At 38.1% G+C, this 16,993-nt stretch overlaps 1 protein-coding gene across 6 annotated transcripts in view; it reads right to left on the reverse strand.

Annotated features, from left to right (window-relative positions):
• Nucleotides 1-16,993, reverse strand: part of ZNF385B (zinc finger protein 385B) — a 175,372-nt gene that overhangs the window by 84,002 nt on the left and 74,377 nt on the right. Inside the window, exon 1 of one of the 6 annotated variants that reach the window (XM_014954206.1) lies at nucleotides 14,506-14,527. The exons of 4 other annotated variants lie outside the window; for them this stretch is intronic. In XM_014954206.1, the coding sequence (XP_014809692.1) occupies nucleotides 14,506-14,524 (19 nt within the window). In that variant the 5' untranslated portion in view covers nucleotides 14,525-14,527. Of the gene's footprint in view, nucleotides 1-11,321; nucleotides 11,344-14,505; nucleotides 14,528-16,993 lie in introns of those variants that run through there. One more of the 6 variants, XM_014954208.1, reaches the window with a different exon arrangement.

Raw genomic sequence — 16,993 nt, forward strand, 5'->3', positions numbered from 1 at the left:
CCTGACAACAGCACGCAACCCCCCCTTTGGAAGAGCACCCATCAGAGGGCTGGGACTTGGGCATCACCCCACCAACACTGCAGCAGCTGCTGGCTTCTGATGAGTCTGAGCCAACACGCTGGTCTCCAGCTACAGACAAAAAAGTGCAGTCTGGCACATCACTTCTGACAGGTTGCCAAGCCCAATTCCACATGTCTCTAGAAGTGAGGGATGAAGGGAGAAGATAAATCTGCTAACAAAACAATGATGTTTCTGATGCTTGTGCCCCTACAGTCAAGCTTGAATGGAAGGGGAAGAAGGCCACGCACCATAAAACTAGGTAAAACTCAAAGGGAAAAGGAAAACAGCCGAGTGGCAGCCTCAGCTCAGTCCCACTGGCATTTTTATCAAATATGTTTGGAATTGCGGACACCTTGGGACAGAAAAATCTTCTCTGAAACACAATTTAAAGCAATGTGTGACAGGGCAGGAAATAAAAGGCTTCAATTGAAAATATTATATGGAAAGACCATTTTATAGTGGGAAGACTTTTGGAAAAGACTGTTCAATGAAAAAAAATCCAGATAGAACTCTAAAGGAAATAAAGCAAGAAACTAATAACTTCAAGGTCAGGTTGCATTTGAATATTAACATATATTCAGAAATTATATAGAATATGAAAGGTTGTGCATTTAAAGCATAATAGCTATTCACACAAAATCCTTGTGAGGACACCTAAGAAAAACCCAAACATATAACTTTCTCAGACAAAGTATGAGTCTTTCTTTCACATAACTATATTAAAAAAGAGAAAGTTAATGCCCTGAGATAATTATAGGCAGCTGACTTGCAGTAGTAGATGTTTTCCTAGGATTTCAGCTCCTATATTTCTGTTTAAAATATCTTAAATAAAGAAGGACAGTCTCTGGATAAACTAGAGGGTGAAGTAGCAGGGTACCCCAGACTACTCAAGGAATACTCAATGCAAAGGAAGAAACGCATTTAAGGTGAAGAATAAATACAGGTCAAACATAAAAAGTTTCAGAAAGGGATCCAATCAAGTTATGAAAATGAAGAATGATGCAGAAATGGGCAAACACATCCACAGATCATCTAGCAACTTTTAGCAATAAACACAAAATGCACAGTCTTAACTGTTATCTTGCTATATTAACTTAGTACTTCCTCGCTGCATCTAAGTCAGTAAGATGAGGAGTTCCTTGGCATGAAGGCGCAGATGCAGGAAACCTTCTCCTTGTGAAATCTGGCAGAGAGAAGTTGCATTGCTGCTCAGAGCAAGGGCTTCTGGGCAGAGCGTGGCAAAGCTGTTACAGCCACCATGCAATGTCCTTGCAACAGCTCCAATTAAGAAACCTTGTTGCCCTTCCAGTGAATCCACCTTTCATTCTTGTGGTGTGAACAATCGTTCCAGACACAATTTAGCAGGAATTTGTGTATTTTCTCAGAGGTCAGTACCAGGTACTTCATTACTCATGTTCATGTTTCCTTATGGAATTAATCCTTAGGGTATCAGGGTTTTAAAATTCTGATGAAAGGTCTTAAAATTCCCCCTGGATTTGTATTCATAATCAACAGTATTACATAATTTTTAAGTACTGAATGACTCACAATTGAATATCAAATACTGACTTTGTAGAAACTTTGTTATGCTTCTTAATATTTCTTACACTTTCCTTGCTCTAAGGGTCTAGGATTTCAATCCCTGATGTTTGGATTTACAAGAAGCAATTCTTCTCTTTCAAGTAGAAGTCTTTCCTTTGTTTAATTTTAAAAAGCAAAGATGATGCTGAAATCCTCATTTTTGTTAGACTTGCATAACTACATCTCAAAGTATGTCTCAAATAGCTGTAAGAGAAGGATTTCCCAAATCTTACAACTAGCCCTCCAACTATGAGCAAAATAAAATCCCTAGGTTTACAGACTCAGCATGTTAAATGTATCTGGATGAATCTTTCCTATTTAGACCAAGTAGCAGATCCTTGTTCTGTAGTTAGTTTTTCTGTAAACAGCTTACCCTCCCAGTCCACAAAAGCTTCTAATTTCTTTTAACTCATAGAGCTACTCAGATCCCGGGTTCTTTGAAATGTTAAGACTACTAGGGCCACGAGGATGATCGGGGGCTGGAGCACCTCTGCTAAAAGGACAAGCTGAGGGATCTAGGGTTGCTCAGCCTGAAGAAGGGGAGGCTCTGGGGAGACCTAATAGCAGCCTTCCAGTACCTGAAGGGGGCCTACAGGAAGGCTGGGGAGAGCCTGTTTACAAAGGCCTGTAGTGACAGGATGAGGGGCAATGGCTTTAAGCTGGAGGGGAGCAGATTTAGATTGGATATTAGGAGAAAGTTCTTTACTGTGAGGGTGGTGGAGCACTGGAACAGGTTGCCCAGGGAGGTGGTTGAGGCCCCATCCCTGGAGATATTCAAGGTGAGGTTCAATGAGGCCCTGGGCAACCTGGTCTATTTGGGGGTGTCCCTGCTGACTGCGGGGAGGTCGGACTAGATGACTTTTGGAGGTCCCTTCTGGCCTGAACAATTCTATGATTCTACTACTAGCTTCTGTTACTAGTACAGTAAGTCTTCACTTTTAATTTAATTGGATTCCCGTAGAGGATGAAAAAGCATTATTTAGTTGTTTTTGTTTGCCTGTTTTACTATTATTAAGCTGTAATAGGATCCCATCCCTTTCATTATCTGATACTATTTCTCAATGACCAAAACTTGAACAGGGATTCAAAAAGTAAAATGATACTGTTCTTTACATCCCAAGAGCAGACAGCTAAAACAGTAAGCTGATACCATTTACAGCTGCTAGAAGTAAGCGTGTGGCTTAAAGACCTTTCACAAAATCTAACAAATGTTTCAAAGCACCACATATGCACAGAGTATGCCACTGAAAGTAACTCCAAGGTTACTGCACACAGAGGAACAGCAGTAACCAAACGGCAGAATACCGAATGTCACGCTGGTGGGTGAACCTGGACATGAACCTGGTGACTGGGACAGGAGCCACGGACTAGTTCTGCTGCAGGGAAAGCACTATTCAATAGGTTACTGTGAGTTTATTAGATATAGACAATCTTGAAATAAATATTAAGACCCTTTAATGCAATCATGGAACACCATTACTGCTGCTAATACTAGGACTAATTTAGAAGGAAAGTAGTATCTGTACCCTTCACTCCACCACAAATGTTTGAGACATAAATACTCTAAGCAAAGAATGTCCCTTAGTTTGATACAATGGGGCATAATTAGGAATGATGGGATGGAAGAAATTAATGGTATTACTAAATCTTAATATTGGAAAAACCTATATCCAAAGCAACCTATCCAATAAAGCAAAAGGAGAGTGTCCCATGGGAAACGCAGGAAAGTCAAATAGCTTAGGACTTCTAAAGAAAGATTAGAAAATAATGAAATTAGTGAATGCAGCCTATTTTCATGTGTTTCAGTATCAGTTCCACTTTTGTTCCAATTATAAGTTTTAATATTAAAAATAAAAAATGTATTTTATATGTGACAATTACCATAATTCTAAAATTTAAAGAGCACAGAGCCACAGAGTAATCACGTAGTCTCTAACATTGCTGATCTTAAAGTATATCCTTTACTTTGCTATTGAGTATACTGAAGTGAAAAGCTGATTGATTTTGTTCTATAGCTAGAGTTCTGTCTATTCAGAAACTACACATCATTCCCCATGGACTCCTTTGCACTCAGGATGCAGAACCCAAATGAGTATGCCCCACCTTCTAAGTCTGTGCTTTCATTTAAATTGGACAAAGACCAGATTTTCTGGATTGCTGAGCCTTTTTCTACTCTCACATATGCTCTCGTCCATTAGATTAATTCCACTAGCCTCAGAGTATTAACATGGGTAAAAAATAAAGACTGAGCAAGCCAGCTACCAGACACTTTCAGCTGAAGCCTACACCCCGTGACAGACTGACCTGCAACTGATAGGCAGTGGAGATGCTGATCAGCCTTTTGTTTTAAAGCATGTCAGAAACACAAGGTACTACTTTAGAAGCCAACTTCTGATTCCACTGCAGTGAGCAGCAAAACTTCTAACAAAACCAGAATTACAAGCTAACAATTTGAGGGTAAAGAGCAACATTCAGGGGGAATCTTGTAAAACCTGGCACCCAGTTTTATAGTTCGGCACATACCATAAACTGTAAGAGCACTGGGAAAGAGAGTTGGACACCCTGATCCTTTACCTCCAAGTATTCCCTGAACCTTTTACTGGCTGATGTGCCATTGAAATCACATCAGCATAGAAATTACGTTTTCAGTTAAGCCACAGGATTGAATCTACCCTCATTCCTCAATCTCTTCAAAAGCTTCAAACACTTTGAATAACTCTCTTTTCATGTGTGTAGTGCCCTTAGTTTCCTACAGTTCTAAGCAAGCCTGGAGTAAAGTCTCTCTTCCCAATATTAGTGATATCCTTACTCTGATCTTGACTGTATCCTCTGTGGCTTTTTCTTTTTTCCTAGAAATGCCACTGTTTCCTTAATTCTCTACCACATGCTCCCCCTACTTGCTCCGGTGTCGCTTCCTCCCTTGAGTTTCAGACAGCACATGAAAAGTAAAAAAGAGGCAAATACAGTTTTCCTTCTCAGCCCCACTCACACTTACCCATAACTTGAAGTTTTAAAATACGTATCTCCAAAATGGCATTTCTTCCCAGGCACCTTAACAATCCTCTGATTACAGAGAAGCACTTTACTGTTATATGTAGTTCTAGAGATTTGGGACTACCTGAAAGAAAAGATACTGGATTTTGGATTACACTAAATGCAGCTTCTTGGTTTTGTAAGAACATGGGAAGGGAGAGAGCAGGAATCCAGGAAGATCTTTAGCTATAGACATTACCTTTCAGGACAAAATTAATGATTTCCTGTGAGGTTTTTTTCTACTTATCAATGAATAGATATGCAATACATGTAGGGATGTTCAAATTAAGATCTTTGAACTATTGTTATTCCTTGTTCTGTAGTTAGTTTTTCTGTAAACAGCTTACCCTCCCAGTCCACAAAAGCTTCTAATTTCTTTTAACTCATAGAGCTACTCAGATCCCGGGTTCTTTGAAATGTTAAGACTACTAGGGCCACGAGGATGATCGGGGGCTGGAGCACCTCTGCTAAAAGGACAAGCTGAGGGATCTAGGGTTGCTCAGCCTGAAGAAGGGGAGGCTCTGGGGAGACCTAATAGCAGCCTTCCAGTACCTGAAGGGGGCCTACAGGAAGGCTGGGGAGAGCCTGTTTACAAAGGCCTGTAGTGACAGGATGAGGGGCAATGGCTTTAAGCTGGAGGGGAGCAGATTTAGATTGGATATTAGGAGAAAGTTCTTTACTGTGAGGGTGGTGGAGCACTGGAACAGGTTGCCCAGGGAGGTGGTTGAGGCCCCATCCCTGGAGATATTCAAGGTGAGGTTCAATGAGGCCCTGGGCAACCTGGTCTATTTGGGGGTGTCCCTGCTGACTGCGGGGAGGTCGGACTAGATGACTTTTGGAGGTCCCTTCTGGCCTGAACAATTCTATGATTCTACTACTAGCTTCTGTTACTAGTACAGTAAGTCTTCACTTTTAATTTAATTGGATTCCCGTAGAGGATGAAAAAGCATTATTTAGTTGTTTTTGTTTGCCTGTTTTACTATTATTAAGCTGTAATAGGATCCCATCCCTTTCATTATCTGATACTATTTCTCAATGACCAAAACTTGAACAGGGATTCAAAAAGTAAAATGATACTGTTCTTTACATCCCAAGAGCAGACAGCTAAAACAGTAAGCTGATACCATTTACAGCTGCTAGAAGTAAGCGTGTGGCTTAAAGACCTTTCACAAAATCTAACAAATGTTTCAAAGCACCACATATGCACAGAGTATGCCACTGAAAGTAACTCCAAGGTTACTGCACACAGAGGAACAGCAGTAACCAAACGGCAGAATACCGAATGTCACGCTGGTGGGTGAACCTGGACATGAACCTGGTGACTGGGACAGGAGCCACGGACTAGTTCTGCTGCAGGGAAAGCACTATTCAATAGGTTACTGTGAGTTTATTAGATATAGACAATCTTGAAATAAATATTAAGACCCTTTAATGCAATCATGGAACACCATTACTGCTGCTAATACTAGGACTAATTTAGAAGGAAAGTAGTATCTGTACCCTTCACTCCACCACAAATGTTTGAGACATAAATACTCTAAGCAAAGAATGTCCCTTAGTTTGATACAATGGGGCATAATTAGGAATGATGGGATGGAAGAAATTAATGGTATTACTAAATCTTAATATTGGAAAAACCTATATCCAAAGCAACCTATCCAATAAAGCAAAAGGAGAGTGTCCCATGGGAAACGCAGGAAAGTCAAATAGCTTAGGACTTCTAAAGAAAGATTAGAAAATAATGAAATTAGTGAATGCAGCCTATTTTCATGTGTTTCAGTATCAGTTCCACTTTTGTTCCAATTATAAGTTTTAATATTAAAAATAAAAAATGTATTTTATATGTGACAATTACCATAATTCTAAAATTTAAAGAGCACAGAGCCACAGAGTAATCACGTAGTCTCTAACATTGCTGATCTTAAAGTATATCCTTTACTTTGCTATTGAGTATACTGAAGTGAAAAGCTGATTGATTTTGTTCTATAGCTAGAGTTCTGTCTATTCAGAAACTACACATCATTCCCCATGGACTCCTTTGCACTCAGGATGCAGAACCCAAATGAGTATGCCCCACCTTCTAAGTCTGTGCTTTCATTTAAATTGGACAAAGACCAGATTTTCTGGATTGCTGAGCCTTTTTCTACTCTCACATATGCTCTCGTCCATTAGATTAATTCCACTAGCCTCAGAGTATTAACATGGGTAAAAAATAAAGACTGAGCAAGCCAGCTACCAGACACTTTCAGCTGAAGCCTACACCCCGTGACAGACTGACCTGCAACTGATAGGCAGTGGAGATGCTGATCAGCCTTTTGTTTTAAAGCATGTCAGAAACACAAGGTACTACTTTAGAAGCCAACTTCTGATTCCACTGCAGTGAGCAGCAAAACTTCTAACAAAACCAGAATTACAAGCTAACAATTTGAGGGTAAAGAGCAACATTCAGGGGGAATCTTGTAAAACCTGGCACCCAGTTTTATAGTTCGGCACATACCATAAACTGTAAGAGCACTGGGAAAGAGAGTTGGACACCCTGATCCTTTACCTCCAAGTATTCCCTGAACCTTTTACTGGCTGATGTGCCATTGAAATCACATCAGCATAGAAATTACGTTTTCAGTTAAGCCACAGGATTGAATCTACCCTCATTCCTCAATCTCTTCAAAAGCTTCAAACACTTTGAATAACTCTCTTTTCATGTGTGTAGTGCCCTTAGTTTCCTACAGTTCTAAGCAAGCCTGGAGTAAAGTCTCTCTTCCCAATATTAGTGATATCCTTACTCTGATCTTGACTGTATCCTCTGTGGCTTTTTCTTTTTTCCTAGAAATGCCACTGTTTCCTTAATTCTCTACCACATGCTCCCCCTACTTGCTCCGGTGTCGCTTCCTCCCTTGAGTTTCAGACAGCACATGAAAAGTAAAAAAGAGGCAAATACAGTTTTCCTTCTCAGCCCCACTCACACTTACCCATAACTTGAAGTTTTAAAATACGTATCTCCAAAATGGCATTTCTTCCCAGGCACCTTAACAATCCTCTGATTACAGAGAAGCACTTTACTGTTATATGTAGTTCTAGAGATTTGGGACTACCTGAAAGAAAAGATACTGGATTTTGGATTACACTAAATGCAGCTTCTTGGTTTTGTAAGAACATGGGAAGGGAGAGAGCAGGAATCCAGGAAGATCTTTAGCTATAGACATTACCTTTCAGGACAAAATTAATGATTTCCTGTGAGGTTTTTTTCTACTTATCAATGAATAGATATGCAATACATGTAGGGATGTTCAAATTAAGATCTTTGAACTATTGTTATTTCTTTACGATTTGCAGCCCTCCTTTTGTGAGTTTTAAAAGTTCATGAGTGAATGTCTTATAGTTAGATTAAAATTCAGCCCTCAAAGGGACAAGAACATCTGCTTTCTAGGCAGCCATGACTATTTTATGATTTACTCATACATGCAGCACTTTGGTTCTGTGTCTCTGACGCCCTACAAGGCAGGGCTGCTTTCTTAGTCTGTTGTGCTACTACCTGTCATTTCAGGAAGTTGCCGGTAGCTTTTTAAAAAACTTTTCAGAACTATTCTTAGACTTACTATTGGCATTTCTACCAAAGTTTCAGCTGTGTCACCATGACATGCTGACAGACGTTAATATATGGTATCTCAGGTCACTAAAGAGTAGTTATTAATATCATCAAACTGATTAATTTTTACACAGGAGACAAAAGAAATGAATCAATCTAAGAATAGCTCTGGAAACTATTGCCAAACACAATCTCTAATCTAAATAATCCTCTTTAATTCAATCTTAAAAAAAGAGAGAACAAAATTTGGTTTTAGTTGCATGGAACCTCCCAAATATTTTTAAACTCTTTAAAGGTGGAATTCCAGGAAAAAAAGCTTTTGGTGCTTTAGTTACTTTTCTGGGATTAAGAACTATCCAGCTTTTCAGAACCCTTCTAATTTGGTACCTACCCTTAAAACATGAGCTATCAACAAAAAAATTTAAAAACAATTAAAAAACAGGGGATGTAGAACAATACTATATCTTTCCACATTTTTATTTTAAAGTAATCATCTGATGTTGCTTTTTAAATATATTGCACTTTGTAAGGGAAAATCTGGCCTGTAGCTGACTCATTAGCCTCTTCCTGTAACTATTTCATTCTGTCCTCCAAGTCTGGTTTCATGAAAGCCTCCTGATATATGTCAGCAAGAACTATTTTCATAAGAATAGTGTAGGACTCTATCCTTAAGTAATCATAAATAACATAAAAGTATTTTAAATCTCCAGAGTCTGCAATAGTTATAGCTCTATTCTAACAATTATTTATTATACACAAGGATATCTCTTATTTTGGGTTATTTACAACAGTGATCAAAACAAAGTATTCTAAATTGAACACAACTCTAGAAATATATGGCAAGTTTAGGGGTTTTGTGGTAAGGTGTTTTGTTTCAGGGTTTAACTTTCATTAGCCTTTTCTCAATCAGTCAAAACAGCCACTCCATAGGCTTAGGACAGACACCATCCAAGTTAAGCAATATAGTGGGTTTGTGTAATATGGTAGGAGGCATGACTGCATGCTTTCCTGAGAAAGAACAAGAAATACTCGTAACAAGGAGCAAGATATGGTGAGATGAACTTGAGTATTCTTTTGTGTTGAACAAATGTCTTGACATTTAACAATGCATTTATTGTTGTAGAATGACAAAGAGGAAGAGTTTAAAAAGAAGTTTTCTTTCCTCCATTCTGAAAGCTCACTCTTTCTTCAGATTGCCCATAAAATCTAGACAGAACAAACTGATTCTTTTGTTATCAGCTTCAGTTTAGTTCAAAGCACAGCATCACCAAAGACATGCATTTTAATTAGTCTAAATATCTGCTAAAATCAGGAAAAAAATAGAAATCACCTCAGAATATAATTTAGCTACACATGAAAATCTCTTTTATTATTGTAGTACCACACAAGCACACCCAGACAAGCAGGATGCTAAATTAGAAAGCAATACTAAATGGAGCTCTGCATAGACATGAAGATCCATGTCAGCCAAAGGTGGGTTTTCCAAATAACATACAGGAAGTACCTTGTGAGATAACTGGTGAGATGCCTCATCACTTGTGAGTAACTGCACTTATCTATCATTACCTCCTTAAATAAAGAAATCTGCTTTATCAGGGAACACTGGACATAGCTTTGGATCTGTGCCCAACGGACGTATATAAAAGTTCTTTGTGGATCACCTCCCTTTGAAACGTGCAAATCCGAGATTAATTTCTCTTTGGTAATTACTGTTAATGAAATTTTCTAATAAAACAGAGATTTCAATCACAAAGATTAGAAAATTAAATTTGGCTTCATAATATAAGATGAACTTCACTATCTGGCTGCTATTACAATAGACAACACATCTAGAATAATAGGAGGTTTGCACAGTACTTGCTATTGCAAGACCATGTTTTTCAGTAGTTTATAATTTGTCAGTCTATTAGTTGAAGTTTTCCTTGCTTAGTTTAAATTTTTATTATTGTCTTAAACTTCAAATCACTTTTGAGAACAGCTATTATAAATAACTGGAGGGCATATATGCTTGAACAAAGGAAGCATCTCCTAAACCTGTCCACCTAATCTTTGATTTACTGATGTACCTTCTGAAGTGTTAAAAACCATCATTTCCTACCCTTATCTTTCTGCCAGAGAGATTTCAACAACCTACCAAAACTGAACCAATCTCAGAAAGGACCATGCTACTTCATGGCTCATGCCGTACCCACAATCTTCACACACCTGGTCCCCCTACAACCATTGGAGCAGTGAAAAGACCACCAGGGTAAAAGAGGAAAACACCCACTCTCAAAACTAAAATTTAGCAGTGTCTCAATACTCCAGCTACCTCCTCTCCTTCTGAAGGACAGGTGTCTTCCAGGGGTATGAGGACAGACATTTCTCTCAACCATTCTTTGCAGGTAGCACATGTGATGAGCAATCGTTCCTGCCCACAGAACTTGGGGAACAACATCATTTTTCAAAATCCTCACAAGAAGGACGCTGCAAACAAGAGGAACTAAGATGGGTTTAGTGCCTCTTTGGGGATTCAGCAACTTCTTGCTTGAATTGAAAATTGCCACTTTTATTGCCAGATATTATTAGCCCTGTAGATCAAACAATAACAAGAAATAATAAGTACACTGTTCCCTGTCCCTTCCTGTCCCTTTCTGATTGCACTGAAGTCAGTTGTGTTCTTGTTTCCTTTTGCCTATCTGCCAGCAGTAAGGCAGAACTTCTCCATAAAGGCACACAGGACAGAAATAAACATCACAGAAAAAAATTACACAAATATGTAAGTAATTTATACGTAAAGAAAACTCTTATCTATGCCAAAGCAAGCTGTATCAGGATCAGATTTTTCCTCAGCTAATCTTCTTTGAAGTCTCACAAAAACGCTAATGAAAGACCTGATCAAAATCCCAGAAATTAAAGCAGGAGAAAACTGTTCCAAATATAACATACTTCTAAACAATCCCTTGTTTTAGTTGCACAACTCCGAATCTTGGCCAACAAGGTTCCGCAGAATGCAAGCCAAACCAATCCCCAACTATACACGTCTAAAGAAAAAGAAAGCTGCTGTTCAGATAGATCTTACCTTCTTTTACCAGTTAAACCAAGTTTTGTAGGAGAGAGTACTGCTTGTCTCTGTGTCTATTACCCTATTGATTGTTGTATAAATATTGGGCTTCCTGCTTGTGGAGAAGCTACTGCAAAGTTTCTTTCAGTTCTGTTTGCACATTTGAAACTTGTGCGTGGTTTAGAACAAGGAAGTTTATGTAATGTTCCCGAGAAAGTGCAGTACATCATGGCTCATTTTAATTCAGGTATGAATACATGACACAGATGAATTCACAAAACACTCCTTTCATCTGAAATTTAAGTAGTAACCCTTTTTCCCCTGAAGGTTTAAGTAGCTTTAAGTGACAAAATTGATATATTTTTCTGTTTCTTTAAAGCAGTACTGGATAGAAACAGCTTAGGATGAATCTTTCCTGAATTTATTTAAATACGAATACATCATCAACTATAAGGATATTTGAATAAGTCATTCCAAAAGATCTCAATGTTCTCTACAGCTATGGAGTATAATGATTTTAAACTTTGCTCAAAGCATTTTAGTATAATACATAAAAGCATCTTTTTCCCAAAGGCCAAGTTTTCACATACTGAACAAACCCAAATATCTGTACCAAGAAATCATACATGCATCTGGGATATTCAGCTATCTAAACACAAACTTATGGCACAAGTTTTATTTGCACACTGCCCATCATCACAATTCTTGCTTACCTGTAAAGCCAGTTTCATCTTTCCTACCAAGAAAGCTTTTAAAATTACTTTTATTAGGAAATATCATTGGGAAGGGATGGTGGAGTACTTCTGTATTACCCTTCTTTACCCAGACACCTCCCACAAGTTCATAGTCCTGTTCAAAAACCCCCTTTCCAGGCCCCCCTTTCTGCCTCTTGCCCCTATGATTCAGAGCCCTATGTCTGCTTCCCCAAAAGAAGGGTCAGTTGTAGCCACTGCCACCAGCAAGGGTTATACATTTTTCCTCACCTGACAGCATTTGCATTGCTCAGCTCTTGCCAAAATTCATATCATCTTTGGTGCACAGCTTCCAAGTTTTATTGGGTTTCCCCTCTCAACAGAACAGCTTAATAGAGCGGCATGTTCTGCATAAAGCAGTTTTAATGAGTTAACGCTGTGGTTCTTTGGTTGGGTGGGTTTTGGTTTTTTGTTTGTTTGTTTTGGGGGGAGGTTGTTACTTTTCTTTTTTTTTTTAACACTTTCTAGATAGACAGAATTTTCTCTACTCTTTTCATCACATTGCAACTGTCCCCAAAGGCTTGACACCAATTTTGGGACTCTCACTTCTTTTCTTCAGTTTTCAAGCCATTTTGACAAGACAGCGTCAGCTTAGGCTTGCCATCCGCTGGCCAAGCGCAGCAGAAAGACAATGCCTGGCCAGCATGGACTGTCCATCGCCTGTCTTGTCTCCCAGGAGTCAGGAACAGCCCAAGATTTTTGGTCAGTCTGCACTGCCCAGTAACTGTTTCCTGTTGACAACACACAGCAGCCTGGCCCATCCTATGATCTGTCAGATGAACCACACTGGAAAACTAAAGATAAATGTGAATCTAGACATTACTGTGATAATGGTAGCATCCTGAAGGAGGCATGGAAAATGTGGAAGGCTTCAACTTCAGAAATAACTAATACATTTCTCTATACAAAATGCTGAAATCACATAAGTAAGCAACAGGAACAACCAAAGCACTGGTTTCCTCTCAGACTTCTCTGTTAAAACCTTCTACATCTATTTGCTTGTGTTGCAAGGAAATCGTTAACGTGACTATATCAGAATACACAAAATGAAAGAGAGAAGCAAGGTTCTAGAAAAATCAGAGAGAATTTCCCTACCACAAAGAATTCAGCACTCAAACTGTAAAACTATGATTATCAAACAAAACATAAACACAATGTTACAGACACATATATGTAGAGAAAGAGAACAAGGGATAAATGCTTAATACCTGTATTTGCAGTCCTGAAGCACCTACAAATATGCAACCTAATTTGCTGAAATCTGAACAATTTAGCTAGACTAAACTAAATACTGCATTAGTCCTAAGTTCTGCCTAACAAACACATCTCTCCATGTTTTTCGTGACTTTATAAAGTTAAAAGAAGGTGACAGTAACCAAGAATTATGGTCAATGAATACATATCATTTTTAGTAAAAAAAAAAAAAAAAAGACAAAACAAATCACTTTAAAAGCAGTGCAATCTTATGAATCTGAATTTGTGACAGCCTGAGGATGATCATACTTACACAGGAGGTATTTAAAACATTCAATTCACAGAAAATGAGTATTCGATTAGTATTTATTTTAACATCTGAAAAAACTACCAATGACATTCCTCCAGACAAGGTTGCCTTGTATGAAAAAAACCCAACCAAGTAATTAAAGGTGTTTTCTACAAGCTAATCATCTAACTATAAACAGGACTTTAAGGACAGAAAGAGAGCGTTTATGTTTTCAACCTAACAAGGCATCCTAAGAGGAACTTTCTGAATGTATCATGCACATTTTTAACATTGCAGCTAAGCAGTACAGTGTAATCTGCAACATATTAACATTTCATAAGCTCAATAAATTGAAGTTGTTCTTTAAAATACACATGAAGGCATTCCCTATTTCAAATGCTATTACTATTTATGGTTATTGAAACTATTATATAACATAATATCAGTCAACAGGATTTAGCAGCATAATGCTAAAAGGAAATTTAAGACATAAAATAAACAAGCATTACATTTTTACAGTGAACCATCAGTATGCTCGCAAAGGAGAAAAAAATTTATTTTAATATTTAAGAAATACATTCTTCCAATGGGCTTACTAACAAGAATTTTCATTTATAGCCTTCCTTCAGAAAATGTCACGATTACCATCTGAACAGGGAAAAAAAAGATAAAGTTCAAATGCTGATTTTGGCATTTGTATTTCGCTGACGTAGTTTACCTAAAGATAAAAAGTACCTAAAAAAAAAAAAAGATCGTAGACACCCACAGTGCTAATATTTCCTAATTCAACTACTCAGTTCTTAAACTACAGCAAATGAGTACACCTTTCACTAATGGATTGCTATTAAAAATAAATCAGCAAAACAGTGCATGTATTTCTCCTTCCATACGGCTGGAGCAAGCATACAGCCTTCTATTATGCAGCTACTTGAAAGACAGATTTCAGCCTCCACATGGAATTACTTACCCAGAAGCATGTTTCTCATCTACAGTTAGTTCAGCAGAATAGAAAGTTCTGCACAATAGATCTAGCAAAGGGAATGTTCTCACAAGCTCCTTTCTGACTTGGTGCAGGTTTTGAGTAGGGTTTGAACTCGAGCTGCTGAGAAATATGCCTTGCCCCGTAAAGCTGCTGGGACACCTTACTTCACTCTCATTGGTGAATGACACCTCTTCAGACTAGGTAGAAGTATTGCAGAGACAAGCTGCAATAGCAGGGTAGCTGGTGCCACCCTAATTACAGGTAACAAAACCATAAAAACAAAGAAAGTTGCCACTTCAGTAAAGTTTTAAAGTTATATATTTTAATATATCTGTCCTGCAATTGGTTTTTAACTTAGTTGCCTAACTTTGACTAAGGGAAAAACTCCCTACAGAACGAAAGTATTACTTAGAGTAACACAGTAATACAGTGTATCAAGGAAAATCTAAATTATAGGCTAAATTCAAGTTTTGCAAAAGTGAATGTCCTCTCTTTCCATTGTGGTTGATTACATCGCAGCTGAATTTGTCTCTTCCGATACAAAAGACTTCCTTTAAAGAAGTATGAGCAGGGAGCTGGTTTGGGATTTTTTGTTTAGCTCAAAAGTCACGTACAAGCCTGATTTTAACACGGAATAAAAACATTTAGGATGCTGCTGCTACCATGGCAAGTACCTACCATCCACTAAAATCCTCCAAAGACCATTTTTGGACAATTAAAATTAACCTCTGCTATGAAGAGGAAAAAAACCAACCCTCTTCCTATTATAAAAGCAAAAGAAATGTCATCTGAAAGCTGGGGTTGAAATCATAAATTTCTAACTGAAAGAGATGCCCACACCCCGCATCCTCTTGCTTTGGGATGTGCTGTGTCAGTACACCACAAGTGGGGGCTGTGCAGAACTTCTGACTCTTCAAAAGATTTTTCCAAGAGCATCCCAGTATGGATACTTGACAGAAAGAGTTTTATTAAAAAAAAAAAAAAAAAAAAAAAAAAAATCCCAGAGCATTAGAGACAGATTTTTATCTGATGCAATTTGCAGTTGTAGCAATGTCAGAGAATTCCTCAGGGAGAAATTGAAGATTATGGAAGAAAATTTTACGTAATCCTTGCACTTCAGTGCTTTGCCTTAAATGTATTAAGATTTACTTAATTTCCTTGTTTGTTTTTTTAACAAAAGTGGAGGGATGGGAGAAGACGACTTTGAAAAGGAAACTACTTGGAACAAACTTCCACATACCTAGAAATACTAGTCAAAATTCTTGTGAACAGATCAATTTTGTACCCAGTCCTTAATAGAACATATTGTTCCAGTGACGACACACTTCTTTAGGGTGTGACTACTGGTTACTCAAAACAGCACATATGAAGCTTTAACTTAATCTGATTTTATTCTAGAACCTCCTACTCCTTGTTCCTTCTACTAAAAGGGGGATTACTTCCATAATTACCTGCCAACATGACTTGGCAGCAATTACATGGTTTTTTTACATGTCCTGAAATATTTGGTTTTCTTGTTAAAAATGCCTTTTTTTTAAAAAAAAAAGAAAAAAGAAAAGGGGGAGGTGGTCATGGCTAGCAGTAACGATCACAGAGGAACAGTGGAAAAAATGAATCAGCTTTGATATAAAAAGGCAAATAAAAAAGAAAATCAATTAAAATTAAACTTCTCTGATTTTCAAGCAAATCTTGTGATCTTGGAAGATGTGACTCATTCTCGTTGTGCACTTGGGATTGGCAACATCAAACCTCTGTGAAACTTTATGTGGGTTTTATATAGACTCAGATGACTTAGTAAGATGACCAGTATTCCCAAGTAAATATTATGTTCTCTCATGCTGACAATAATATTACTACTTCTATTTTTTGTGATGTCTCAAGGGTTTATTTATTTTTTTTTTCATTTCACTGTTAACCGCAGAAGTGTCTCACGTTCCATAAGCGCATAGTATATTTATGCATTATAGCAAGACAAAATGGCAAGGACTGATCCCCTCCCTGAACTGGTAGGCATCTTCCCCCGCTCCCTCCACTTGTTCAATGAGAGGAAGGTCTCTTTTTTGGCAATGTTTGTTTACAATGCATGAGAATGCTCCAGTTTAGCCATGTAGCTGGTCCAATGCACTCCAGCTCCCTTCTATTTTCCTCTCCCTCTCAACAGCATCTAACAGCCCATCTCACACGACCACTCTTTGATTGTAGAGCAAGGTCTTAGGACTCACTAATCACAGTCTTAATGTAATCTCCAGGACACAAACAGATTTTACTACAGATCTCTTTCCTCCTCCTTTAAAGCAACTATTAACTCCCATCTACTCTACTAATGTCCACTGTTCCAAGATTTTGGAGATCCCTTGATTTTCTTTTGTCCAAGATGACCCCTTCAGATATCCATAATCAGTGCTGTTACAGAACTAGCAGCCCTTCCACAGCACAAGCCTGATGGGTTCTTTGGCTATGAGGGCATGCAACA

The sequence above is a fragment of the Calidris pugnax genome, unplaced genomic scaffold (genome assembly GCF_001431845.1).
Source record: "Calidris pugnax isolate Ruff unplaced genomic scaffold, ASM143184v1 scaffold103, whole genome shotgun sequence".
Lineage (NCBI taxonomy): Eukaryota > Metazoa > Chordata > Aves > Charadriiformes > Scolopacidae > Calidris > Calidris pugnax.